The sequence below is a fragment of the Nansenia antarctica genome (assembly GCF_963989245.1).
Source record: "Nansenia antarctica genome assembly, chromosome: 16".
In the NCBI taxonomy this organism is placed as follows: Eukaryota; Metazoa; Chordata; class Actinopteri; order Argentiniformes; family Microstomatidae; genus Nansenia; species Nansenia antarctica.
Genome location: NC_137686.1, coordinates 9,057,398 through 9,084,241, shown reverse-complemented (window position 1 = coordinate 9,084,241; position 26,844 = coordinate 9,057,398). Strand labels below are relative to the sequence as shown.

Below are 26,844 nucleotides of genomic sequence, written 5' to 3'. Positions count from 1 at the left end.
GGATGTGAAGCCGTTTACCTCCACCTGCTGTGGTCTGTCTGTTAAAAAGTTCTTAAACCATAAAATCAGTGTGGGGCTGACGTCAAGCTCTGCTAGGTGGTGTAGCAGAATGTCAGTTTTTACAGTGTTGATCATTCAGAATGTGTTTCAAAACAACTCTATTATTAGCTAGCTAGAGACATGTTTATCTTACTAAAGGCCCTTGCACACCAATGCGTTTTTTTCAGATGACGGATTTAAAAATATGCATGCGAAAACGCACGCATTGGTGTGCAAAGACCTTAACACGTTAGCTGCTTGCATCATTCTGAATGATCCTACATTCTGGAAAGTTCTGCTGCTTGCCTTTTTTTCTTCCGTAAACCCTCAATGTTTCAATAACATCTAATCTCTGTCTGTTGTGTTCATGCATTATCCTCAGATCGCTAACCTACAGATGAGATGGAGTCCAGTGAGGATGGGCTCAGTGTGGGGGGCTCAGTGGGAGATGAGAACTACTTCATGGGATATACCTTTACCGATCGCTCCCACTCCAGCCGGGTGGTGAAGAGCATCATGGACCTTTGCCTAGAGGACAGACTGTTTGCTGATGTCAACATGACTACAATACGTAATCTATGCACGACACAGACGTAAACAGATATGCGTGAGTTACGACAGTAGAGGGTATATAAGTCATGCTACTGTGTCTGTATGCCATGTGACTCTGAGTCGGGAGTATTGAATATATAAAGTTAACGAACCCTTGAGTTGAGTCCTCCGTGATTTATTACATGGTGTCAGAAGCGGACCATTTTTGCTAAAGTTAGTAAATCATGGCGAAATTTAACCCACCGGAGAGTTTTTCTTTTGATAAACCGACGGAGTGGACCGACTGGAAGAGGCGCTTTGAGAGATTTCGAGTAGCTACCGAGCTCAACAAGAAGACGGGAGAAATACAAGTATGTTCCTTGATATATGCAATGGGGAGTGAAGCGGATAATATCTTCAAATCGTTCACATTTACCGTAGAAAGTCATGCGAATAGTTACAACGTTGTGATGAAAAAATGTGATGAGTACTTTTTCCCAAGACGGAACGTTATCCACGAGCGCGCAGTCTTTTACCAGAGAGTGCAGCGGCATGGTGAGCAGGCAGAGACATTTATCAGAGCTCTTTATGACCTATCAGAACACTGTGAGTTCGGCGAAGTAAGGGATGAGAACATTCGGGACCGGATCGTAGTGGGGATTGTGGATAAGGAGCAGTCTCGTAAATTGCAGCTCATGTCAGGTCTCACTTTGGCGCTAACCATACAGTCTGTTCGGCAGTCGGAGACCGTTAACATGCAAGTCAATGCACAGGAGGAGGCTAATGTAGCCACCGCAGCCGTACAAGAAGTGCGGGGAGCGCGAAATAAAAATCTAAAATGGCGGCGAAATGACCAGAGAGGAGGAAGAGCCGCGGAGCGTGGAGGGAAGTGCGGCCGGTGTGGGAAAACGGAGCACATTGACCCAGAGAGGTGCCCAGCTCGAAATACGACATGCAATAAATGCAACAGGACAGGACACTGGCAGAGCCAGTGCAAAACCAAAGCGGTGAGTGAAGTAACGGATGAGACAGATGAGCAGGAAGAATACTACATGGGATCAGTGAATGCAAAAACAAGTGTTGAGCAGTGGAATGTGCAGCTTCTCATTGGTGCAACATCAGTGAAGTTTAAAATTGATACAGGAGCTGATGCCAGTGTTATGTGTGAAGAGACTTTTAACATGCTTATTCCAGAGAGGGAACTGAAACAGACCAGTGTAGCACTCACCAGCCCAGGGGGTCAATTAGACTGTCAAGGACAATTCCAAGCTAGCACTACATACAAGAGCAAGTCATACTCGTTCCCAGTGTTCGTCATCAGAGGACAGTCTGTCAACAACTTACTCAGCAGGTCCACAGCAGCAGAGATGGGCCTTGTGAAACGTATCGAGGAGGTCCATAGTGCCTTCGGTGAGCATGGCACACTCAAGACGGAGCCTGTGAAGATACAGCTCAAGGACAACGCCACTCCATATGCGGTGCACACAGCGCGCAGGGTCCCAATACCGCTGAGGCCCAAGGTCAGAGAGGAGCTACGCCGCATGGAGGAGAACGGTATCATAGAGGAGGTAACCGAGCCAACTGACTGGTGTGCCCCTATGGTGCCTGTGCTCAAGAAGAATGGAAAGGTGCGTATATGTGTTGATCTCAAGAAACTTAACGAACAGGTCAAGAGAGAGAGATTCATCCTACCTACACCAGAAGAGATCATAGCCGAGCTGAGTGGAGCAACGGTGTTCTCCAGCCTGGATGCAGCCTCGGGGTTCTTCCAGATACCTCTGCACAGCGAGAGTAGCCGGCTCACCACATTCATCACTCCTTTCGCAAGGTACTGTTTCCGGCGCCTGCCGTTCGGAATAACGAGCGCCTCGGAGATATTCCAAAGGAAGATGACTGAGACACTCCAAGGCCTGCAAGGCGTCGCAGTCTATATGGACGATATAGTCGTGTACGGAAAGGACATGGAAGAACATGATCTCCGTCTCCAGAAGGTCCTGGAGAGAGTCGAATCTTCTGGGCTCAAGCTCAACAAGGAGAAGTGTAAGCTAAGGCAGACACAGCTCAGCTTTCTGGGACAGGTGGTCGACGCCACAGGTGTGCGGCCTGATCCAGCAAAAGTGCAAGCCATCCGGGAGCTCGCAGCACCAGAGAACGTGCATGAGCTCAAACGTGTCCTTGGCATGGTAAACTATCTCGGTAAATATGTGCCGAACCTGTCCACAGTGGGCCAGCCACTGTACGAGCTGCTCAAGTCCAAGACAGCCTGGACCTGGGGCCCAGCACAACACACAGCCTTTGAGAAGGTGAAAGAGCTTCTGATGACATCACCAGTATTGGTATTCTACGACGCCAACCGACCCACTGCAGTCTCAGCTGATGCAAGCAGCTACGGGCTCGGCGGCGTGCTGCTGCAGCTCCATGGAAAGGATTGGAAGCCAGTCGCATACTGTTCCAGGAGGCTGACGGATGCGGAAACCAGATACGCTCAGATCGAGAAAGAATGTCTGGCGAGTGTCTGGGCCTGTGAGAGGTTTGAGAAATACCTCTACGGCCTCGAGACCTTCGATCTAGTGACCGACCACAAGCCCCTGGTCCCACTAATGAACAGTAAGGACTTGGACAACGTCCCTCTAAGGTGCCAGAGACTTCTCATGCGGCTCATGCGCTTTAAGCCAGTAGCTAGTTATGCGCCTGGGAAGACCCTTGTAGTGGCAGACACACTGTCAAGGAGCCCTCTGAGCCACGCTGAGAACGGGAGAGACACACACTCTGAGGTGGAGTGTTACATCGCAGCTGTCATGGACAGTGTGCCAGCTAGCCCACGAAAGATGGACAGCATACGAGTAGCTACTGCGGCCGACGAGAGGCTGCAAACGGTGATCAGGTACATCAGGTCAGGATGGCCTGAGCACGCATACCAAGTACCAAGTGACATACGTGAGTACTTCGCTACACGAGATGAACTTTCAGAGTACGACAGGCTCGTCGTCAGAGGAAGCCGCATAGTGATACCAGCGACAATGAGAGCAGACATCCTCGATAGAATCCACGATGGACATCAAGGACTCTCAAAGTGTAGGGACAGGGCGAACGCCTCGGTCTGGTGGCCCGGCATTTCCACACAGCTCAAGAACATTGTCTATTCGTGTCAGTCCTGTTGTGAGTTGAGAAGAGCACAGCAGAAGGAGCCGTTGATATCTACTCCGCTCCCCGACAGACCATGGCAGCGTATAGCTCTAGACCTCTGTGAGCACAACAAGCAGAACTCAACTCAAGTTGCTTTGAAGCTCAAAGGAACATGCGCCCGCTACGGCATCCCAGATGTGGTTGTCAGCGACAATGGACCTCAATTCTCGAGCGCTGAGTTTCGAAACCTGGCACGTAAGCTCGACTTCGAACACATTACTTCGAGCCCACACAACGCACAGGGGAACGGTCATGCAGAAAGGGCGGTCCAGGTTGCTAAGCGAATCCTGAAACAGAAAGACCCTCTCATCGCACTCATGTGCTACAGGTCGACGCCCTGCAGTACAACGGGGGCCAGCCCAGCTGAACTTCTAATGGGCCGGAAGATCCGGACGACTCTACCGACCATCGAGGGGAACCTGCAACCCTCATGGCCTGACAAACAGCAGATCAAGCAGAAGGACGAGGCTGAAAAGAGGAAGCAAGCCTTCTACTACAACCGACGACATGGGGCGAGACCCCTACCTCCACTACAGCCTGGTGGTAAGGTCCTCACAAAACTGGACCACCAGAAAACCTGGACAGCTCCTGCAGTCGTGACCAGCGAGAGTGTCACGCCACGCTCTTATCTCATCGAGACACAGCAGGGGGTGTCACACTGCCGCAACCGACGCCACCTCCAGGCAGTTCCTGCTCCACAGCCAGCTGGGGACACAGCACCTGCCTCACCTGTTCGTGAGGACACCAGTCAGGAGCCAGGTAACACCAGTATCAGCATACCTGCTGGTGCCGAAGGACTGTCACAGACCAGGTCTGGACGGATCTCCAGACCGGTTGTCAGACTGGTCTTGTGAGTTAACAAGTCCTCTCATGACTTTCTTTTTTGGGGGGGGGGGAGTGAAGGGAATAGAGTTCCTGGTGGTAAAACCACAATACTGAATGTCAAAAGAGTTCCAGAATGTGAACCGTTCATTTGATAATTATTTGCTAATCCAAATGTTGATTGATATTATTGTTTATTGATTGTGATAGAATAACATTGTTTTACAGAATGTTCATCTGTTGTTTACTTCAAGGAAAGAAACGAAAAGGGGGAGATACGTAATCTATGCACGACACAGACGTAAACAGATATGCGTGAGTTACGACAGTAGAGGGTATATAAGTCATGCTACTGTGTCTGTATGCCATGTGACTCTGAGCCGGGAGTATTGAATATATAAAGTTAACGAACCCTTGAGTTGAGTCCTCCGTGATTTATTACAAACATCACAGTGGATGGCAAGGAGTTCAACCTGCATCGCCTGGTGCTCTCAGCCCAGAGCAGCGTCTTCCGCTCTATGTTCACCTCCAATCTGAAGGAGGCACACAACCGCTGCATTGTACTCAAGGATGTCAGTGCATCAGTCTTCCAGTTGCTAGTCGACTACATTTATCATGGAACCATCAAACTGAGGGTGGAAGACCTCCAGGACACGTATGAAATGTCAGACATGTACCACTTAACTACCCTGTTTGAGGAATGCTCACGCTTCCTCTCACGCACAGTGGAGGTCAAGAATTGCCTGCAGGTGATTGGCTGGTAGCGATAGTTTACACATCGTGTCATACAACAAATCATTGCATTTGAATGAATGAGTTTACCATTATGCTCTATGCCTTTTCATGTAATTAACATAATTAACCTAGATGTGAAATCTGTCAAAGTGTGTTACCCTATCACCTGTCTGCCGTCTTGTTGTGGTATACATTCATCAGCACAGCTTGTGGTGTTCAGTTATTCAGTTGATCACTCTTTCCTCCCTCTCCAGGTGATGTGGCTGGCAGACAGACACAGTGACCAGGAGCTGTACACTGTTGCTAAGCATTGTGCTAAAATCCATCTGGTTCAGCTGCATCAGACTGAAGAATTCCTCAACCTGCCCCTCTGCCTGCTCTTGGACATTTTAAAAGGTTTGTGATTCATCCAATAGGCTTCTCCTCCCACCTCAGCTGCATGCATACCAACAGTGTGTTCTATATGTCGACTGCTTGTCTTAATACTTGTGATCCAGCAGAGTCATGCTGTGATGTGTTCAGAAGTATTTACTTTGCTTGTTGCAGATGGCGTCCCGACCTCTCAGAACCCAACCGTGTCCATTCAGTCCTGGATAAATCACAACAGGGTGGAGAGAGAGGAATTCGCTAGTGTTCTTCAGGAGAGCCTAAAGGTAAATTCTATGTTTTTTAAGTAAACACACAGCTGGCCTTCTTCCTTTGTGGTACCATAGATTAAAGAGATGTTCAGTAGTATTTCCATTTAGTGATTATTTTCTTTTGTCTCTAAATCCTCTCCCCTGGGCCAATAGGAAATTGGTGAAAATGTCCACATCTACCTGATAGGGAAGGAAGAGACACGCACACACTCACTGGCTGTGTCACTCCACTGCGATGAGGATGATGCCATCAGTGTGAGTGGCCAGAACAGCTTGTGTCATCAGATCACTGCAGCCTGTAAGCATGGAGGGGACCTGTACGTGGTTGGTGGCTCCATCCGCCGTCGCATGTGGAAGTGCAACATGCATACCATGGACTGGGAGCGCTGTGCCCCGCTGCCCAGAGACCGCCTTCATCACACCATGGTGTCAGTGTCCAACCAGGATACCATCTACTCCTTAGGGGGCAAAACCCTGCCGGACACACTGTCCAACGCTGTCACATACTACACTGTCAAGGACAACATGTGGACAGTGACCAGCCAACTGGACACGGCTGTGTCTGGGGCGGCAGGGGTTAACCTGGGAGGGACCATCTACCTGCTGGGAGGGGAGGAAAATGACATGGACTTCTTCACCAAACCCTCCCGCCTCATCCAGTGCTTTGACATTGTGTTCTCTCTGCAAGGATGGAGTCAGTCAGCTGCGAACAGTAGCAGCGCGTTAACCCCGGGTTTATACATAGTTTTAGTTTTTTTAAGTAGTTTTTTGTTTTTTAAAGTAGTTTTAGTTTTTTACAATCGAAACGATGGGAGTGGAAGAGTTCGACAGCGCCTTGCTGTACCTGATCTACCAGCATCTGAAGGACCAGGGCTACCAGAAGGCAGCCAGCGCGCTGAAGAAGCACGTGACTCAGGTTGAAACGCCCTCTGAGACCTCCTCCTTACACGAGATATACGCCAGTTGGACTAAGGTCTCAGACCAATGCGAGAACCCCAAACAGGAGCCCGAGGTGGACTCCACCACCCTAAAGAAGACCATCAAACCAGACCCCTGCGACCCCAAGCACACCCAAGAAGAAGACCTCGATGTGAAACCAGTCGCCCCGCTGCCTCTGAAGGCGGAGGCGGCCCCCACCCCACCCCCCGGCAGCGACACCCCCCCCACCACCGTGAAGACCCAGAGCCCAGACAGCGAGAGCACAGACCCCTCGGAAGAGGAGGAGGTCCTTAAGACAGAGAAGGCGCCCCCTCCCACCCCTGAAGATGCCCCCCCCTCAGCCGCCCCCGCCAGTAAAGCTCCTGAGGCCCCCGAACCAGAGGAGACCCCGGTATCAGCAGCCACGCCCTCCAAACCAGCTGACACCTCAGACAGCCAATCAGAGAGCGAGGAGGAGCTTCCTGCAACACAGACTAAAGCCATAAAATCCACAACAACCGCCAGTAAACCTGCAGCCAGTAAGGCAGAGAGTTCGGCAGCAGCTGCCCCCGCCATACCCACCGCCACGCCCTCCAAACCAGCTGACAGCTCAGACAGCCAATCAGAGACCGAGGAGGACCTTCCCCTGACGCAGAAGCCTGCTAAAGCCGTGAAGGCCGCTCCCAGCAAGACCGCAGCTCCCAGTAAACCTGCAGCAGCCAGCAAGACCGCAGCTCCCAGTAAGCCCGCCACGCGCAGTAAGGCTGCAGCCAGCCAGGCAGACAGCTCAGACAGCGACGATTCAGACAATGAAGAGAAGACCCTTGTAAAGAAAGCTGCACCTGCTGCACCCAAACAGAAGGTCACCCCAGCCCCGGTCAAAGCCGCCCCCGCCAAGGCCGACAGCGACTCCCCGGACTCTGAGGATGACGAGGCCCCCGCCAAGAAGGCCCCCGCCAAGAAGGCCCCCGCCAAGAAGGCCCCCGCCAAGCCCAAAGCCGCACCCAAGGCCCCTGCTGCAGCCCAGAAGGCCCCGGCCGCAGACAGCGACTCCTCAGACAGCGGGGAGGAGGAGAAGCCGGCGAAGAAGGCTCCGCTGAAGAAGAAAGGGGCTAAGAAAACCAAGAAGGCCCCTGCTGCTGCCCCTGATGCGACCCCTGACCCCGACCCTGCCCCCGAAGCTGCCTCAGTAGAGAAACCTAAGAAGAAGAAGAAGAAGGAGAAGAAGGAGAAGAAGGGCAAGAACAAGGAGGAGGCGACAGCGGTCGAGGTTGAAGAGACGGAAACGAATGTTGAAGCTGCTCCGGTCGCCACGGTGACCTCTGAGGCCCCGCCCAGCGAGGACGCAACAGCTGCTGAAGCCCCTCCCCTTGAGGCTCCTGACGTGCCCACCCCACCTGCCTCTGCACCAGAGAGCCCCAAGGAGGAAGAGGAGGAGGAGGAAGAGGAGAATGCCTGAAATTATTTTCTTCATCTAGTTTCAGATCCCGCTAAACCGTCACCATGTCAGGAAGAGGCAAAACTGGAGGCAAGGCCAGAGCAAAGGCAAAGACCCGCTCTTCTCGCGCCGGACTTCAGTTCCCTGTGGGCCGTGTCCACAGGCTCCTACGCAAGGGCAACTATGCCCATCGTGTGGGCGCCGGCGCACCGGTTTACCTGGCCGCCGTGCTCGAGTACCTGACTGCTGAGATCCTGGAGTTGGCCGGCAACGCCGCCCGCGACAACAAGAAGTCTCGTATCATCCCCCGTCATCTGCAGTTGGCCGTCCGTAACGACGAGGAGCAAGCTCCTCAACACTGCATGCACGCTACGGCCCACATGGCCCTGATCTTTGTAGTGGCTGAGGGGGACTCCCTAGTGTGCTACAACCCTCTGCTGGAAAGCTTCACGCGCCTGCGCTTCCCGGAGGTGTGGAGCTGTGTGCCCTCTCTCTGGAAGGTGGCCAGCTGCAATGGCTGCATATACGTCTTCAGGGACAAGTGCAAAAAGGGCGATGCTAACACGCTAAAGTTCAACCCTGCCACCTCTGTCGTCACTGTCATCAGGGGGATAAAAATTCCCCTCAGAAACTGGCAGTTCATATTGGCCTGAACATTTCACTCATTGTTGCTGATTTCCATATTTCCCCAAACAGATATACTTTTAGTTATCATTGTGACAGTCATTGTTACTGGTCTACATAAGAAAAACAATATTGTGATTAGCACATAGCATAAAGGTGTTGTAGCTTATTGTGTCTAAAGATTAATGTAAAATCCTGTTTGTGTGCACACAGGACCAGTGGGGATGTTTTGTAACTTTATAACTTTCCATGACTAATTCCTAAAATTGTATTTTCTTGCTGTTCATGTACATTAAATGTATCAATTATACAGTACATTTGTGTATCTCTTTGATGAATTAGCTGTTGTAAGATGTTCTGATATTATTAAGTTACTAGCCTTGTGGACAGTGATGTTTAACTGTTACCACTGTACTGTAATACCATTTGAATGTTTTAGTGAGTGTTTAGGTTATGCTTTGTGTTAACACAAGGAGTTATGCAATGACAAAAACATGACTTTTAACCTTAGAGATTTATCTTGGGAAAGGTAACCCATCTTGTGAATGGCAAGGCGATAAAAGCGCCTATTTGTATCCCTGTAGACTCTAGATGAACATGACAACCTACAGAACGGTAGGGAACGGGGAGTGTGTACGTGTATATGGCCTGTCCGACTTAGTCGGCAGGTCGTGACGGCATCTCCGTCACAATACACATCATTACAGACTACAACAAAACAACTGAAAACACAATGTTCAGTGTGTGAGAATGTTCTTTGTTTCACAACTGCCAAAGCACATTTTTTTAAACCTTACAGTATCTGTTCTCAGAATATATCACTGTAGAGTATTGGGCATTCATAGATTTGTGTGTTTCATATGAACAGTATGTAAATCTACAGAAAATACAGTATGTATGTTACGGTACATGTGGGAATACGGTACATGTGGGAAAACTAGGGTTAGGGTTAGGTGCTAGGGTGACTTGGTACATGCTGGCATGTCTAACCCTAACCCTAACCTTAAAAAAAACTCCAATGTGTTTAAGTGGAGAGATGTGTCCTCAACCAAACAGGTCAAAGACAGGAGAGGGGAGGTGGTTCTTAGTAAGCCACTTAGTGGAGCTGTGGACACACAACCTACCAGTGATGCAACAAAGCAAGCAGAGGAGATGGACCTCTCTGCGGAGGTTGCTGCCCGGCTCAATTTGGTAGACAAAGAGTCAACCATCCCAACCCAGACCAACGCATACACCACACACACACGCCACAGTGATGAGGACTTCCCCCGACTAAGCAAAGAGATGGTGGTAGAGGTGAGCCGTGCTTTGGGTCAAAGGGACCCTAACCTGGTCCTTAGTTCTGCCTTTAAACTACGCATTACACAGAGAGACCTGGCTACACTACAGGAGGGCAGCTGGCTCAACGATGAGGTGATTAACTTCTACCTGTCCCTAGTGATGGCACGTACGCCGGAGCAAGAAGGGGGGCTCAGGGTCTACTCATTCAGCACCTTCTTCTTCCCCAAGCTGCATGGTAGGGGAGGGGGACAGGAAGGGGGCCATGCGGCTGTGAGACGCTGGACAAAGGCTGTTGACCTCTTCCTGTATGACGTCATCCTGGTTCCATTACACCTGGGAGTCCATTGGTCTCTGGCTGTGATTGACTTTAAATCCAGAACAGTAAGGGCCTATGACTCTATGGGCCAGAGACATGACGATATCTGCAATTTGTTACTGTTGTATTTGAGAGAGGAGCACAAGGACAGGAAGGCCAGAGAGCTGGACATCTCTAAGTGGACCATAGGCAGTATGAGGGCAAGTGAGATCCCCCAGCAGAAGAATGGCAGTGACTGTGGAGTTTTTGCCTGTAAATACGCTGACTACATCGCTCAAGGACGGCCTCTCACCTTTAGACAGTGTCACATGCCTCTCTTCAGGAAGCTGATGATCTGGGAGATCCTCAACCAGAGGCTGCTCTAGAACTACACACCACTACAAACGACTACAGAAACGACAGCTAGATGACCAACAACAACAGAAGGACTACTTCTCAACAACTACAACCGGCTCGACAACTACATTTAAGCAAGAATAAGCACAACAGCAATAAACAACAACCTACAGGACCAAATCAGGGGACCACAGAATGCTCTCCCTCTCTCTGACCCAGTGAACACCCCAACAGTATAAAAATAAAAAATAAAAAAAGAGCAATGGAGAGGAGGAGAGGCTACAAATGGCTCTGGAGGAGAGTAAGAAGGCTGATGGAACCCCCCTGGTTGCTGGGGCAACTGGCTCAGGCAAACTGGCCAAGAAGAAGAGAAAGCATCAGCCTCAGCACCAGCACCAGCCACAGGCCCAGTCTTCCCTGATTGACCTGACTGACGTTCCTGACTGTGACTCGGGGGCCGACCCCTGGGTGGCAGGAGGAGCAGCGGCCGCCCCAGACCCCTGGCACTCCTACGGTGCATGTACCGATAGTGGCCTGTAGGGGCGCTATACCAGCTACTGCATGTTGAATGTACAACGTGACCAATAAAGCAGTTTGATGAATGGCGACCAAGTGTGTGTGTGCACATTGATACATGGTACCAGGAGTGGGGTGACACTAGCCTACAAAGATGAATAACATTCGGTCGCCGGACGAGTTGAAGTTAAGTGGAAATGTCCACGAGAACTGGAAAGCTTTCAAGCAAAGTTTTGAGCTGTACGTGTTGGCAATCGGTCTGGAAGAGGCGAAACATGAACGTCGAAGGGTAGCACTGCTTCTCACAGTGGCAGGCAGAGCCGCGAGGGACGTTTTCAACACGTTTCGGTTTCCTGAGGGCGATGACCAAAAGTATGCAGCAGTGCTAGCAAAGTTTGAGGAATATTGCACACCTAGGAAAAATGAGACGTACGAACGGTATGTTTTTCGCAACAGAGTACAGGCCGAGTCAGAATCCATTGAACAGTTTGTCACGGACTTGCGTCTGAAAAGCCAGTCGTGCAACTTTGGCACATTGTGTGACTCGCTAATAAGGGATCAGGTCGTCATCGGCGTTGTCGACAAGAAGGTGAGAATGCAACTGCTCAGAGAATCCAATTTGAGCCTGGAGAAGGCAGTACAAATCTGCCAGGCGTCAGAGAGCGCCAAGATGCAGCTCAAGTCATTCGAGCCCGAACCAGCATCGGTGGACGCGGTGCATGAGAGAGTGCATGAGAGGGCCGCTAGCAGGTGGAACAGCAAAGGAAAGTCCCGCGCGCCCAGGCCCACAAAGGACACAGACTGTGACAGATGCGGGGGCAGACATGCAGCGAATAACTGCCCGGCTTACGGTGTGGACTGTCGCAAATGCGGTAGGAAGAATCACTACGCCCGATGCTGCCTGTCAAAGAAAGTACAGGTGGTGCAACAAGGCAGCGACACGACCGACACAGACGAGGATGACGAGAAGTGGTTCGTGGGAACTGTGGAGAACGAGGACAATAAGGAGGAGTGGATAGCCAATCTGGAAATCAATGGAACGACAATTCCTCTGAAATTGGACACGGGGGCTCAGGTGAACATACTGACGATGAAAGACTTTAATAAACTGTACAAGAAGCCAAAAGTGCATGTGAAAAAGGTTAATCTGAGAACGTACAATGATGAACCGATTCCTACAAAAGGGGTATGTAGGGTCACACTGTCAAGGAAAGGGCACTCTGTTAATGCTATGTTTGTGTTGGTTGAGGGTGATAGACAGACCATATTAGGTCTGAAATCCTGTGAGAGATTGGGCCTCATCAAAAGAGTGCATGTAATTGACAGGTCTGTAGTGACACCTAGTGGTGCAGCTGAGGAACAGCATGAGACTGTAGCTGACACAGAAAAAAATAAGGAAGCAATATAGAGACGTCTTCGGTGGTATAGGATGCCTACCTGGGCAGTACAGAATCCAGTTAAAAGCAAATGCGGAACCTGTCATCCACCCGGCAAGGAAGGTGCCGGTGACCCTTAAAGCTAGGCTGAAAGCAGAACTACAAGCCCTTATAGAGAAGGGCATAGTGAGGAAAGTAGAGGAACCGACTGAGTGGGTCAGTTCTCTGGTGATAGTTGAGAAAAAGAATGGTGACTTGAGGCTCTGTATAGACCCAAAAGACCTGAATAAGTGGATCAAAAGAGAACACTACAAACTACCAACTAACTCAGACATAACTAATGCTATGGCAGGCGCGCGTTTCTTTTCTAAGTTAGACGCATCATCAGGGTTCTATCAGATCGTTCTAGACGAAGACAGCTCCAAACTGTGTACCTTTAACACACCATTTGGAAGGCATTGCTTTCTCCGCTTACCGTTTGGGATATGCTCAGCTCCAGAGGTGTTCCACAAAACAGTGCAGCAGCTGTTTGATGGTATGGAGGGTGTGGGTGTGTTTATTGACGACATAGTGGTCTGGGGCACAACAAATGAAGAACACGACGAGAGGCTACGCGGGGTGCTAGAACAAGCACGTAAAGCAGGGCTTAAACTGAACAAGTCGAAATGTGAGTTTGGGGTGACAGAGGTTACTTACCTAGGTGACAAGTTGTCCGCGGAAGGGATACAGCCTGATCCAGAGAAAATAAGGGCAATAGTAGAGATGCCAGCGCCAAAAGATAAAACAGACCTGCAAAGAGCATTAGGGTTAGTCAACTACATGGGGAAGTTCATACCAAATCTGTCTGCAAGCTCAAAGGCCCTCCGTAGTCTACTGGAAAAGCAAAACGAATGGCAGTGGGAACACGAACATGCAAATGAGTGGGAGGTGTTAAAGGCCAACCTGATCAAAGAGCCGGTGTTAAAGTACTATGATGTTGACAAACCGGTCAAAGTCTCTACTGATGCATCCAAAGAGGGTCTCGGAGCGGTGCTGCTCCAACGACACGGCACAGAATGGTTTCCCGTCGCTTACGCATCCCGAACGATGTCATCTGCAGAGCGCAACTATGCGCAAATTGAGAAAGAGACATTAGGCGCGGTTTTCGGATGTGAAAAGTTCCATGAATATATCTACGGCAGGGAAATAATACTAGAGACTGATCACAAGCCGCTTATTGCCATTTCCAGAAAGCCACTTGGAGATGCACCGCCACGCATCCAGCGTCTCATGTTACGGCTACAGAAGTACCACATGACGCTCGAGTTCACTCCAGGAAAGTACTTAATAGTGGCAGACGCTCTCAGCAGAGCGAGTTTGAGTGACACGGGCCCGAGCAGCACCGAGCAGGAGGTGCAAATCCATGTGGACTGTGTGAAGGCCCAGCTGCCTGCATCAAATGAGAAATGGGCCCAGTTCGCGCAGGAAACAGCAAGCGACAGAGAGTTGCAGGAGGTCATAGCGGCCATCCTCTCACCAGGAGATGAGGCCAGGATACTGCCAAGTCCGTATCGTCACACTAGAGATGAACTGACAGTGATCGACGGGGTACTCCTTAAAGGTAACAAAATAGTAGTTCCCGGCTCCATGAGACCAGAGATGGCTAAGTTAGCACATGAGGGCCATTTGGGAATAGAGAAAAGCAAGAGGCGGGCTCGTGAGGTACTGTTTTGGCCATACATGAACAGAGATATTGAGACTGTAGTACAGCGATGTGGGATTTGCCAACAGCATAGATATATGCAGCCTAGAGAGCCGCTTCTGCCTCATAGCAAACCAACCGAGCCATGGGAAAAAGTAGGTGCAGACTTATTTCAGCTGAAAGGGAGAGACTATTTAATCATAGTGGACTACCATTCAAACTATCCAGAGTATGCGCTGTTGTCTGATACCACAGCAAAGCAAGTGATCGCTCATTCTAAGTCTATTTTCGCAAGGCACGGTATTCCAGTGACTTTAGTAAGTGATAATGGGCCGCAGTTTAGCTGCCAGGAGTTCGCAGAGTTCGGAAAACAGTATGGATTCAAGCATGTAACCTCAAGCCCACTGTACCCGCAGTCAAATGGTCTAGCGGAAAAGGGAGTGCAAATCGTGAAACGACTGCTAAGGAAAGCAGCGGAAGCGGGTGAGGACCCGTACCTGGCAGTCCTCAACTACAGAGCATCACCGCTGGAAGGTGGCCGCTCACCAGCAGAGTTGCTGATGAACAGGAGGCTCAAGACAAAGCTGCCGTCAGCAGAGCACCTGCTCCAGCGCGCTGACCACCGCACACAGAGAGAGCACCGGTCCACACAGAGAGAGGACCGGTCCAAACGTGCCTATGACAAAAGAGCACGGCCCTTGGGACCTCTTGAACGAGAGGACCTAGTGAGAGTCAGATGCGAAGGAAGATGGGGACCGGTCGCACAGGTCCTTAAAGAGACTGCTCCAAGATCATACGAGGTACTTACCGAGAATGGCAATACAATCCGCAGGAACCGGAGACACCTGTTGAAGATTCCACGCCCAGAACCACAGCCTGCAGAGAATGGCAATGACAGGGAGACTCCGGGAGAGCAAATAGAAGGGGGGCATACTCAATCAGACACGGACAGCCCTCCTGTCGAGTCACCCTCCCCTGGGGTGGAGCGGGTTCAAAGGCCGAGTAGGTCCATTGTCAAACCTAGGAGACTTGTAGAGGAGTGCTAATAACACGCACAGAAAGGGTGGGTTTATTATTTTTATTTAATTTTTTATTGCGGACTTGGAGTTCTGTTCTCAGGGTCATTACTGTTTGTTTCTGGACTCAGGTTATTTGTGAATTGATGCTGTATGGTTCCATTACAGTTTGTTTTCAATGAAAAAAAAAAAAAAAAAAAAGGGAAGAGTTAAGAGAAGTGTAATAATTGTACTGTTTAGAGTACCGTTACATTGTTTATTTGTACAAGCTGGAGAGTACATCTTGAGAATTCTAGTACGTATGCTAAGCTATAGATATAGACTTGTAATATCTGTGAACTGTTATTCTCTGAGATCAACTTCATCTTAATCCTTAGAAAAAGGGAGATGTACCGATAGTGGCCTGTAGGGGCGCTATACCAGCTACTGCATGTTGAATGTACAACGTGACCAATAAAGCAGTTTGATGAATGGCGACCAAGTGTGTGTGTGCACATTGATACAGTGCAGCCCCTAAGCCGGCGGCCCCTGTGGACCCGTGGGTCATGACCTACGGCAGGTCATGACCTACGGCAGCACCAACTACCCCTACCCCGCTGGCGCCACGCTGCCGCCCATGTACAACCCCCAGCGTCTCCTCCTCCAGCAGCAGCAGCAGAAGGCACAGCAGCAGCAGAGCCAGAGACCCATGCCTGTAGGACGCCAGCAGGACCAGGGCCGTCCGATTGGCTCGTCCCAGTCGATGATGCAGCCCCCGAGGCACCTCGACCCCTCCCTGCTGAAACAGGCCACGCCTCCCCACCAGCCCCTCAAGTCCTACATGGACAACTACATGCCCCAGAATGCACCCGAGCTGCAGAAGGACCCCAACTCCATGGGCTCCTTCACCAACTTCCCTTTAGGCTTGAACTCTAACATGAATGTAAACATGGACATGGGGGGCTACAAGGAGCCTCAGTCTCGTCTGAAGAAGTGGACGGCCATGGACATGTCTGTCAACTCCCCTATGGATCACAACCCCAGCAAAGCTGGTGCTATGTCTTCTGGGCTGCGTATGGAAGACTCTCCCTTCGGTCCCTGTAACTTCCTGTCTGCTGGCCCCTCCCCCCTCAGCCCTCCCGGCCAATCAATGGGCTCAGTGGGTGACGGCTGGCCACCCCGTGCCAAATCCCCCCATGGAAACACCAATGTCACCTGGCCCCCAGGCCTGCACCCCCACCCGTCGGGGGCGCCCATGCCCAACCCCGCCCTCTACGCCGCCCCCCCAGTCTCCATGTCCCCGGGGCAGCCCCCCCCTCAGCAGCTGCTGGCCCCGCCCTTCTACCCCCCCCCGGGGGTCATGACCTACGGCAGCACCCACTACCCCTACCCCGCTGGCGCCACGCTGCCGCCCATGTACAACCCCCAGGTGTATGGAGGAGTGACGTACTATGACACCATGCAGCAGCAGGCCCAGCCCAAGCCCAGTCTTCCCTGATTGACCTGACTGACGTTCCTGACTGTGACTCGGGGGCCGACCCCTGGGGGGCAGCTCAGTTTCGTGAGCACTGTGTTTGTGTACAAGGAAACTACATCAAGGACCTCAACATTCTTGGAAGGGATCTTTCAAAGACGATAATAATTGACAATTCACCTCAAGCCTTTGCTTATCAGGTAAGCATTCAATCACTTCTTCTTTTTAATGTCCCTCTAGCCTCTCACAGGACTGGTTATTTGATTGAAAGTCAAATCTACTTTGTTTTGAACCTTTACAGCTCTCCAATGGGATTCCAATCGAGAGCTGGTTCATGGACAGAAATGACAACGAACTCCTCAAGCTGGTTCCCTTCCTGGAGAAGCTTGTGGAGATGGTGGGTACTCAATTTAAATCCGTCCATCTACCATATCCCATTTTGTGTCACACTTCACTTCATAAGTGATGAAGTGGGAGTGAGTTGGCATGGTGACTGGCTGTAAAAGTATTCTTTAGTTTGACTTCCGTCTCTCATCGGTCCGCCGATAAGAGGTCATAAGAGGTTTATAAATAAAATAAATAAATAAAATTAACAATTAACATAAAGGATAGGCCTACATGGTGCCACGTCCTCTCAGCCGGGCTCAGAGTTGGAGCAGGCCCGCCCCCAGACCAGCAGGGAGGAGGAGCTACAGCTGCAGCTGGCCCTGGCCATGAGCAGAGAGGCCGCCGAACAGGAGGAGAGGCTACAAATGGCTCTGGAGGAGAGTAAGAAGGCTGATGGAACCCCCCTGGTTGCTGGGGCAACTGGCTCAGGCAAACTGGCCAAGAAGAAGAGAAAGCATCAGCCTCAGCACCAGCACCAGCCACAGGCCCAGTCTTCCCTGATTGACCTGACTGACGTTCCTGACTGTGACTCGGGGGCCGACCCCTGGGGGGCAGGAGGAGCAGCGGCCGCCCCAGACCCCTGGCACTCCTACGGTGCAGCCCCTAAGCCGGCGGCCCCTGTGGACCCGTGGGTCATGACCTACGGCAGGTCATGACCTACGGCAGCACCAACTACCCCTACCCCGCTGGCGCCATGCTGCCGCCCATGTACAACCCCCAGCGTCTCCTCCTCCAGCAGCAGCAGAAGGCACAGCAGCAGCAGCAGAGCCAGAGACCCATGCCTGTAGGACGCCAGCAGGACCAGGGCCGTCCGATTGGCTCGTCCCAGTCGATGATGCAGCCCCCGAGGCACCTCGACCCCTCCCTGCTGAAACAGGCCACGCCTCCCCACCAGCCCCTCAAGTCCTACATGGACAACTACATGCCCCAGAATGCACCCGAGCTGCAGAAGGACCCCAACTCCATGGGCTCCTTCACCAACTTCCCTTTAGGCTTGAACTCTAACATGAATGTAAACATGGACATGGGGGGCTACAAGGAGCCTCAGTCTCGTCTGAAGAAGTGGACGGCCATGGACATGTCTGTCAACTCCCCTATGGATCACAACCCCAGCAAACCTGGTGCTATGTCTTCTGGGCTGCGTATGGAAGACTCTCCCTTCGGTCCCTATGACTTCCTGTCTGCTGGCCCCTCCCCCCTCAGCCCTCCCGGCCAATCAATGGGCTCAGTGGGTGACGGCTGGCCACCCCGTGCCAAATCCCCCCATGGAAACACCAATGTCACCTGGCCCCCAGGCCTGCACCCCCACCTGTCGGGGGCGCCCATGCCCAACCCCGCCCTCTACGCCGCCCCCCCAGTCTCCATGTCCCCGGGGCAGCCCCCCCCTCAGCAGCTGCTGGCCCCGCCCTTCTACCCCCCCCCGGGGGTCATGACCTACGGCAGCACCAACTACCCCTACCCCGCTGGCGCCACGCTGCCGCCCATGTACAACCCCCAGGTGTATGGAGGAGTGACGTACTATGACACCATGCAGCAGCAGGCCCAGCCCAAGCCCTCGCCCCCCCGCCGCTCCTCCCAGCCCGTCACCGTCAAGCCCCCCCCCCAGAGCTGTCCTACGCCCCCCTCCTCCTCCTCCGCTCCCCCCATGAAGAGCAGCGACCCCTGGGGAACTGCTCCTGCCCCGGACCCCTGGGGCTCTGGAGACACCCGCCCCAAGACCACCAACACAGCCACGTCCCCTCAGCCGGGCTCAGAGTTGGAGCAGGCCCGCCCCCAGATGAAAACAGAAACTTTAGTGAAACTTTATTTCTCAGAAAACTACCAAATGGGAAAAAAACTCTCAAAAACGGGACATGTCTTTTTGCTTTTGCTGTAAGCTTTTCAACATAAAGGATAGGCCTACATGGTGCCACGTCCCCTCAGCCGGGCTCAGAGTTGGAGCAGGCCCGCCCCCAGACCAGCAGGGAGGAGGAGCTACAGCTGCAGCTGGCCCTGGCCATGAGCAGAGAGGCCGCCGAACAGGAGGAGAGGCTACAAATGGCTCTGGAGGAAAGGACTACTCTCCTGGAGTCTGAATCCAATCTGAAGGCAGAGGTTGCCTCTGTTTGCATCCAGTAAGGCAGAGAGTTCGGACAGCTCCAGCTCGGACAGTGAGGAGGAGGCACCTGTGAAGAAGGCTGCAGCGGCGACGCCCAAAGCCAAGCCTGTAGCCCCGCCCACCACCGCCGCCCCCCCGGCCAAGCCAGCTGACAGCTCCGACAGCCAATCAGACAGCGAGGAGGAGACCAAGGCGACAGCCCCAAAGCCCACAGCAGCAGCTGCCCCCGCCATACCCACCGCCACGCCCTCCAAACCAGCTGACAGCTCAGACAGCCAATCAGAGACCGAGGAGGACCTTCCCCTGACGCAGAAGCCTGCTAAAGCCGTGAAGGCCGCTCCCAGCAAGACCGCAGCTCCCAGTAAACCTGCAGCAGCCAGCAAGACCGCAGCTCCCAGTAAGCCCGCCACGCGCAGTAAGGCTGCAGCCAGCCAGGCAGACAGCTCAGACAGCGACGATTCAGACAATGAAGAGAAGACCCTTGTAAAGAAAGCTGCACCTGCTGCACCCAAACAGAAGGTCACCCCAGCCCCGGTCAAAGCCGCCCCCGCCAAGGCCGACAGCGACTCCCCGGACTCTGAGGATGACGAGGCCCCCGCCAAGAAGGCCCCCGCCAAGAAGGCCCCCGCCAAGAAGGCCCACGCCAAGAAGGCCCCCGCCAAGCCCAAAGCCGCACCCAAGGCCCCTGCTGCAGCCCAGAAGGCCCCGGCCGCAGACAGCGACTCCTCAGACAGCGGGGAGGAGGAGAAGCCGGCGAAGAAGGCTCCGCTGAAGAAGAAAGGGGCTAAGAAAACCAAGAAGGCCCCTGCTGCTGCCCCTGATGCGACCCCTGACCCCGACCCTGCCCCCGAAGCTGCCTCAGTAGAGAAACCTAAGAAGAAGAAGAAGAAGGAGAAGAAGGAGAAGAAGGGCAAGAACAAGGAGGAGGCGACAGCGGTCGAGGTTGAAGAGACGGAAACGAATGTTGAAGCTGCTCCGGTCGCCACGGTGACCTCTGAGGCCCCGCCCAGCGAGGACGCAACAGCTGCTGAAGCCCCTCCCCTTGAGGCTCCTGACGTGCCCACCCCACCTGCCTCTGCACCAGAGAGCCCCAAGGAGGAAGAGGAGGAGGAGGAAGAGGAGAATGCCTGAAATTATTTTCTTCATCTAGTTTCAGATCCCGCTAAACCGTCACCATGTCAGGAAGAGGCAAAACTGGAGGCAAGGCCAGAGCAAAGGCAAAGACCCGCTCTTCTCGCGCCGGACTTCAGTTCCCTGTGGGCCGTGTCCACAGGCTCCTACGCAAGGGCAACTATGCCCATCGTGTGGGCGCCGGCGCACCGGTTTACCTGGCCGCCGTGCTCGAGTACCTGACTGCTGAGATCCTGGAGTTGGCCGGCAACGCCGCCCGCGACAACAAGAAGTCTCGTATCATCCCCCGTCATCTGCAGTTGGCCGTCCGTAACGACGAGGAGCAAGCTCCTCAACACTGCATGCACGCTACGGCCCACATGGCCCTGATCTGTGTAGTGGCTGAGGGGGACTCCCTAGTGTGCTACAACCCTCTGCTGGAAAGCTTCACGCGCCTGCGCTTCCCGGAGGTGTGGAGCTGTGTGCCCTCTCTCTGGAAGGTGGCCAGCTGCAATGGCTGCATATACGTCTTCAGGGACAAGTGCAAAAAGGGCGATGCTAACACGCTAAAGTTCAACCCTGCCACCTCTGTCGTCACTGTCATCAGGGGGATAAAAATTCCCCTCAGAAACTGGCAGTTCATATTGGCCTGAACATTTCACTCATTGTTGCTGATTTCCATATTTCCCCAAACAGATATACTTTTAGTTATCATTGTGACAGTCATTGTTACTGGTCTACATAAGAAAAACAATATTGTGATTAGCACATAGCATAAAGGTGTTGTAGCTTATTGTGTCTAAAGATTAATGTAAAATCCTGTTTGTGAGCACACAGGACCAGTGGGGATGTTTTGTAACTTTATAACTTTCCATGACTAATTCCTAAAATTGTATTTTCTTGCTGTTCATGTACATTAAATGTATCAATTATACAGTACATTTGTGTATCTCTTTTGATGAATTAGCTGTTGTAAGATGTTCTGATATTATTAAGTTACTAGCCTTGTGGACAGTGATGTTTAACTGTTACCACTGTACTGTAATACCATTTGAATGTTTTAGTGAGTGTTTAGGTTATGCTTTGTGTTAACACAAGGAGTTATGCAATGACAAAAACATGACTTTTAACCTTAGAGATTTATCTTGGGAAAGGTAACCCATCTTGTGAATGGCAAGGCGATAAAAGCGCCTATTTGTATCCCTGTAGACTCTAGATGAACATGATAACCTACAGAACGGTAGGGAACGGGGAGTGTGTACGTGTATATGGCCTGTCCGACTTAGTCGGCAGGTCGTGACGGCATCTCCGTCACAATACACATCATTACAGACTACAACAAAACAACTGAAAACACAATGTTCAGTGTGTGAGAATGTTCTTTGTTTCACAACTGCCAAAGCACATTTTTTTAAACCTTACAGTATCTGTTCTCAGAATATATCACTGTAGAGTATTGGGCATTCATAGATTTGTGTGTTTCATATGAACAGTATGTAAATCTACAGAAAATACAGTATGTATGTTACGGTACATGTGGGAATACGGTACATGTGGGAAAACTAGGGTTAGGGTTAGGTGCTAGGGTGACTTGGTACATGCTGGCATGTCTAACCCTAACCCTAACCTTAAAAAAAACTCCAATGTGTTTAAGTGGAGAGATGTGTCCTCAACCAAACAGGTCAAAGACAGGAGAGGGGAGGTGGTTCTTAGTAAGCCACTTAGTGGAGCTGTGGACACACAACCTACCAGTGATGCAACAAAGCAAGCAGAGGAGATGGACCTCTCTGCGGAGGTTGCTGCCCGGCTCAATTTGGTAGACAAAGAGTCAACCATCCCAACCCAGACCAACGCATACACCACACACACACGCCACAGTGATGAGGACTTCCCCCGACTAAGCAAAGAGATGGTGGTAGAGGTGAGCCGTGCTTTGGGTCAAAGGGACCCTAACCTGGTCCTTAGTTCTGCCTTTAAACTACGCATTACACAGAGAGACCTGGCTACACTACAGGAGGGCAGCTGGCTCAACGATGAGGTGATTAACTTCTACCTGTCCCTAGTGATGGCACGTACGCCGGAGCAAGAAGGGGGGCTCAGGGTCTACTCATTCAGCACCTTCTTCTTCCCCAAGCTGCATGGTAGGGGAGGGGGACATGAAGGGGGCCATGCGGCTGTGAGACGCTGGACAAAGGCTGTTGACCTCTTCCTGTATGACGTCATCCTGGTTCCATTACACCTGGGAGTCCATTGGTCTCTGGCTGTGATTGACTTTAAATCCAGAACAGTAAGGGCCTATGACTCTATGGGCCAGAGACATGACGATATCTGCAATTTGTTACTGTTGTATTTGAGAGAGGAGCACAAGGACAGGAAGGCCAGAGAGCTGGACATCTCTAAGTGGACCATAGGCAGTATGAGGGCAAGTGAGATCCCCCAGCAGAAGAATGGCAGTGACTGTGGAGTTTTTGCCTGTAAATACGCTGACTACATCGCTCAAGGACGGCCTCTCACCTTTAGACAGTGTCACATGCCTCTCTTCAGGAAGCTGATGATCTGGGAGATCCTCAACCAGAGGCTGCTCTAGAACTACACACCACTACAAACGACTACAGAAACGACAGCTAGATGACCAACAACAACAGAAGGACTACTTCTCAACAACTACAACCGGCTCGACAACTACATTTAAGCAAGAATAAGCACAACAGCAATAAACAACAACCTACAGGACCAAATCAGGGGACCACAGAATGCTCTCCCTCTCTCTGACCCAGTGAACACCCCAACAGTATAAAAATAAAAAATAAAAAAAGAGCAATGGAGAGGAGGAGAGGCTACAAATGGCTCTGGAGGAGAGTAAGAAGGCTGATGGAACCCCCCTGGTTGCTGGGGCAACTGGCTCAGGCAAACTGGCCAAGAAGAAGAGAAAGCATCAGCCTCAGCACCAGCACCAGCCACAGGCCCAGTCTTCCCTGATTGACCTGACTGACGTTCCTGACTGTGACTCGGGGGCCGACCCCTGGGTGGCAGGAGGAGCAGCGGCCGCCCCAGACCCCTGGCACTCCTACGGTGCAGCCCCTAAGCCGGCGGCCCCGGTGGACCCGTGGGTCATGACCTACGGCAGGTCATGACCTACGGCAGCACCAACTACCCCTACCCCGCTGGCGCCACGCTGCCGCCCATGTACAACCCCCAGCGTCTCCTCCTCCAGCAGCAGCAGCAGAAGGCACAGCAGCAGCAGCAGAGCCAGAGACCCATGCCTGTAGGACGCCAGCAGGACCAGGGCCGTCCGATTGGCTCGTCCCAGTCGATGATGCAGCCCCCGAGGCACCTCGACCCCTCCCTGCTGAAACAGGCCACGCCTCCCCACCAGCCCCTCAAGTCCTACATGGACAACTACATGCCCCAGAATGCACCCGAGCTGCAGAAGGACCCCAACTCCATGGGCTCCTTCACCAACTTCCCTTTAGGCTTGAACTCTAACATGAATGTAAACATGGACATGGGGGGCTACAAGGAGCCTCAGTCTCGTCTGAAGAAGTGGACGGCCATGGACATGTCTGTCAACTCCCCTATGGATCACAACCCCAGCAAAGCTGGTGCTATGTCTTCTGGGCTGCGTATGGAAGACTCTCCCTTCGGTCCCTGTAACTTCCTGTCTGCTGGCCCCTCCCCCCTCAGCCCTCCCGGCCAATCAATGGGCTCAGTGGGTGACGGCTGGCCACCCCGTGCCAAATCCCCCCATGGAAACACCAATGTCACCTGGCCCCCAGGCCTGCACCCCCACCCGTCGGGGGCGCCCATGCCCAACCCCGCCCTCTACGCCGCCCCCCCAGTCTCCATGTCCCCGGGGCAGCCCCCCCCTCAGCAGCTGCTGGCCCCGCCCTTCTACCCCCCCCCGGGGGTCATGACCTACGGCAGCACCCACTACCCCTACCCCGCTGGCGCCACGCTGCCGCCCATGTACAACCCCCAGGTGTATGGAGGAGTGACGTACTATGACACCATGCAGCAGCAGGCCCAGCCCAAGCCCAGTCTTCCCTGATTGACCTGACTGACGTTCCTGACTGTGACTCGGGGGCCGACCCCTGGGGGGCAGCTCAGTTTCGTGAGCACTGTGTTTGTGTACAAGGAAACTACATCAAGGACCTCAACATTCTTGGAAGGGATCTTTCAAAGACGATAATAATTGACAATTCACCTCAAGCCTTTGCTTATCAGGTAAGCATTCAATCACTTCTTCTTTTTAATGTCCCTCTAGCCTCTCACAGGACTGGTTATTTGATTGAAAGTCAAATCTACTTTGTTTTGAACCTTTACAGCTCTCCAATGGGATTCCAATCGAGAGCTGGTTCATGGACAGAAATGACAACGAACTCCTCAAGCTGGTTCCCTTCCTGGAGAAGCTTGTGGAGATGGTGGGTACTCAATTTAAATCCGTCCATCTACCATATCCCATTTTGTGTCACACTTCACTTCATAAGTGATGAAGTGGGAGTGAGTTGGCATGGTGACTGGCTGTAAAAGTATTCTTTAGTTTGACTTCCGTCTCTCATCGGTCCGCCGATAAGAGGTCATAAGAGGTTTATAAATAAAATAAATAAATAAAATTAACAATTAACATAAAGGATAGGCCTACATGGTGCCACGTCCTCTCAGCCGGGCTCAGAGTTGGAGCAGGCCCGCCCCCAGACCAGCAGGGAGGAGGAGCTACAGCTGCAGCTGGCCCTGGCCATGAGCAGAGAGGCCGCCGAACAGGAGGAGAGGCTACAAATGGCTCTGGAGGAGAGTAAGAAGGCTGATGGAACCCCCCTGGTTGCTGGGGCAACTGGCTCAGGCAAACTGGCCAAGAAGAAGAGAAAGCATCAGCCTCAGCACCAGCACCAGCCACAGGCCCAGTCTTCCCTGATTGACCTGACTGACGTTCCTGACTGTGACTCGGGGGCCGACCCCTGGGGGGCAGGAGGAGCAGCGGCCGCCCCAGACCCCTGGCACTCCTACGGTGCAGCCCCTAAGCCGGCGGCCCCTGTGGACCCGTGGGTCATGACCTACGGCAGGTCATGACCTACGGCAGCACCAACTACCCCTACCCCGCTGGCGCCATGCTGCCGCCCATGTACAACCCCCGCCATGCAGCCGCCCATGTACAACCCCCCATGTACAACCCCCAGCGTCTCCTCCTCCAGCAGCAGCAGCAGAAGGCACAGCAGCAGCAGCAGAGCCAGAGACCCATGCCTGTAGGACGCCAGCAGGACCAGGGCCGTCCGATTGGCTCGTCCCAGTCGATGATGCAGCCCCCGAGGCACCTCGACCCCTCCCTGCTGAAACAGGCCACGCCTCCCCACCAGCCCCTCAAGTCCTACATGGACAACTACATGCCCCAGAATGCACCCGAGCTGCAGAAGGACCCCAACTCCATGGGCTCCTTCACCAACTTCCCTTTAGGCTTGAACTCTAACATGAATGTAAACATGGACATGGGGGGCTACAAGGAGCCTCAGTCTCGTCTGAAGAAGTGGACGGCCATGGACATGTCTGTCAACTCCCCTATGGATCACAACCCCAGCAAACCTGGTGCTATGTCTTCTGGGCTGCGTATGGAAGACTCTCCCTTCGGTCCCTATGACTTCCTGTCTGCTGGCCCCTCCCCCCTCAGCCCTCCCGGCCAATCAATGGGCTCAGTGGGTGACGGCTGGCCACCCCGTGCCAAATCCCCCCATGGAAACACCAATGTCACCTGGCCCCCAGGCCTGCACCCCCACCTGTCGGGGGCGCCCATGCCCAACCCCGCCCTCTACGCCGCCCCCCCAGTCTCCATGTCCCCGGGGCAGCCCCCCCCTCAGCAGCTGCTGGCCCCGCCCTTCTACCCCCCCCCGGGGGTCATGACCTACGGCAGCACCAACTACCCCTACCCCGCTGGCGCCACGCTGCCGCCCATGTACAACCCCCAGGTGTATGGAGGAGTGACGTACTATGACACCATGCAGCAGCAGGCCCAGCCCAAGCCCTCGCCCCCCCGCCGCTCCTCCCAGCCCGTCACCGTCAAGCCCCCCCCCCAGAGCTGTCCTACGCCCCCCTCCTACTCCTCCGCTCCCCCCATGAAGAGCAGCGACCCCTGGGGAACTGCTCCTGCCCCGGACCCCTGGGGCTCTGGAGACACCCGCCCCAAGACCACCAACACAGCCACGTCCCCTCAGCCGGGCTCAGAGTTGGAGCAGGCCCGCCCCCAGATGAAAACAGAAACTTTAGTGAAACTTTATTTCTCAGAAAACTACCAAATGGGAAAAAAACTCTCAAAAACGGGACATGTCTTTTTGCTTTTGCTGTAAGCTTTTCAACA

General features: G+C 52.8%; 3 protein-coding genes across 4 annotated transcripts; all 3 read left to right on the top strand.

Annotated features, from left to right (window-relative positions):
• Positions 1 to 441: 441 nt before the first annotated feature.
• On the top strand, positions 442 to 8,960 carry LOC308171490 (kelch repeat and BTB domain-containing protein 4-like; the record flags this gene model as incomplete). Of its 2 annotated transcripts, none has more annotated exons than XM_080546356.1 (6): positions 442 to 610; positions 5,032 to 5,327; positions 5,568 to 5,709; positions 5,860 to 5,966; positions 6,105 to 6,623; positions 8,628 to 8,960. In XM_080546356.1, 6 exons carry the CDS (start codon positions 442 to 444, stop codon positions 8,958 to 8,960), a joined length of 1,566 nt encoding a protein of 521 aa, XP_080402482.1. The 2 variants fall into 2 exon arrangements, with proteins under 2 accessions (XP_080402482.1, XP_080402481.1); XM_080546355.1 differs by having other exon boundaries at positions 8,598 to 8,960.
• Positions 8,961 to 9,912: 952 nt separating this feature from the next.
• On the top strand, positions 9,913 to 11,073 carry LOC308171926 (sentrin-specific protease 2-like; the record flags this gene model as incomplete). Its single annotated transcript, XM_080546839.1, has 1 exon — positions 9,913 to 11,073. The coding sequence occupies one exon, from the start codon at positions 9,913 to 9,915 to the stop codon at positions 10,891 to 10,893; it is 981 nt and encodes a 326-aa protein (XP_080402965.1). The 3' UTR covers positions 10,894 to 11,073.
• Positions 11,074 to 22,107: 11,034 nt separating this feature from the next.
• On the top strand, positions 22,108 to 23,268 carry LOC308171925 (sentrin-specific protease 2-like; the record flags this gene model as incomplete). Its single annotated transcript, XM_080546838.1, has 1 exon — positions 22,108 to 23,268. The coding sequence occupies one exon, from the start codon at positions 22,108 to 22,110 to the stop codon at positions 23,086 to 23,088; it is 981 nt and encodes a 326-aa protein (XP_080402964.1). The 3' UTR covers positions 23,089 to 23,268.
• Between the last annotated feature and the right edge of the window lie 3,576 nt (positions 23,269 to 26,844).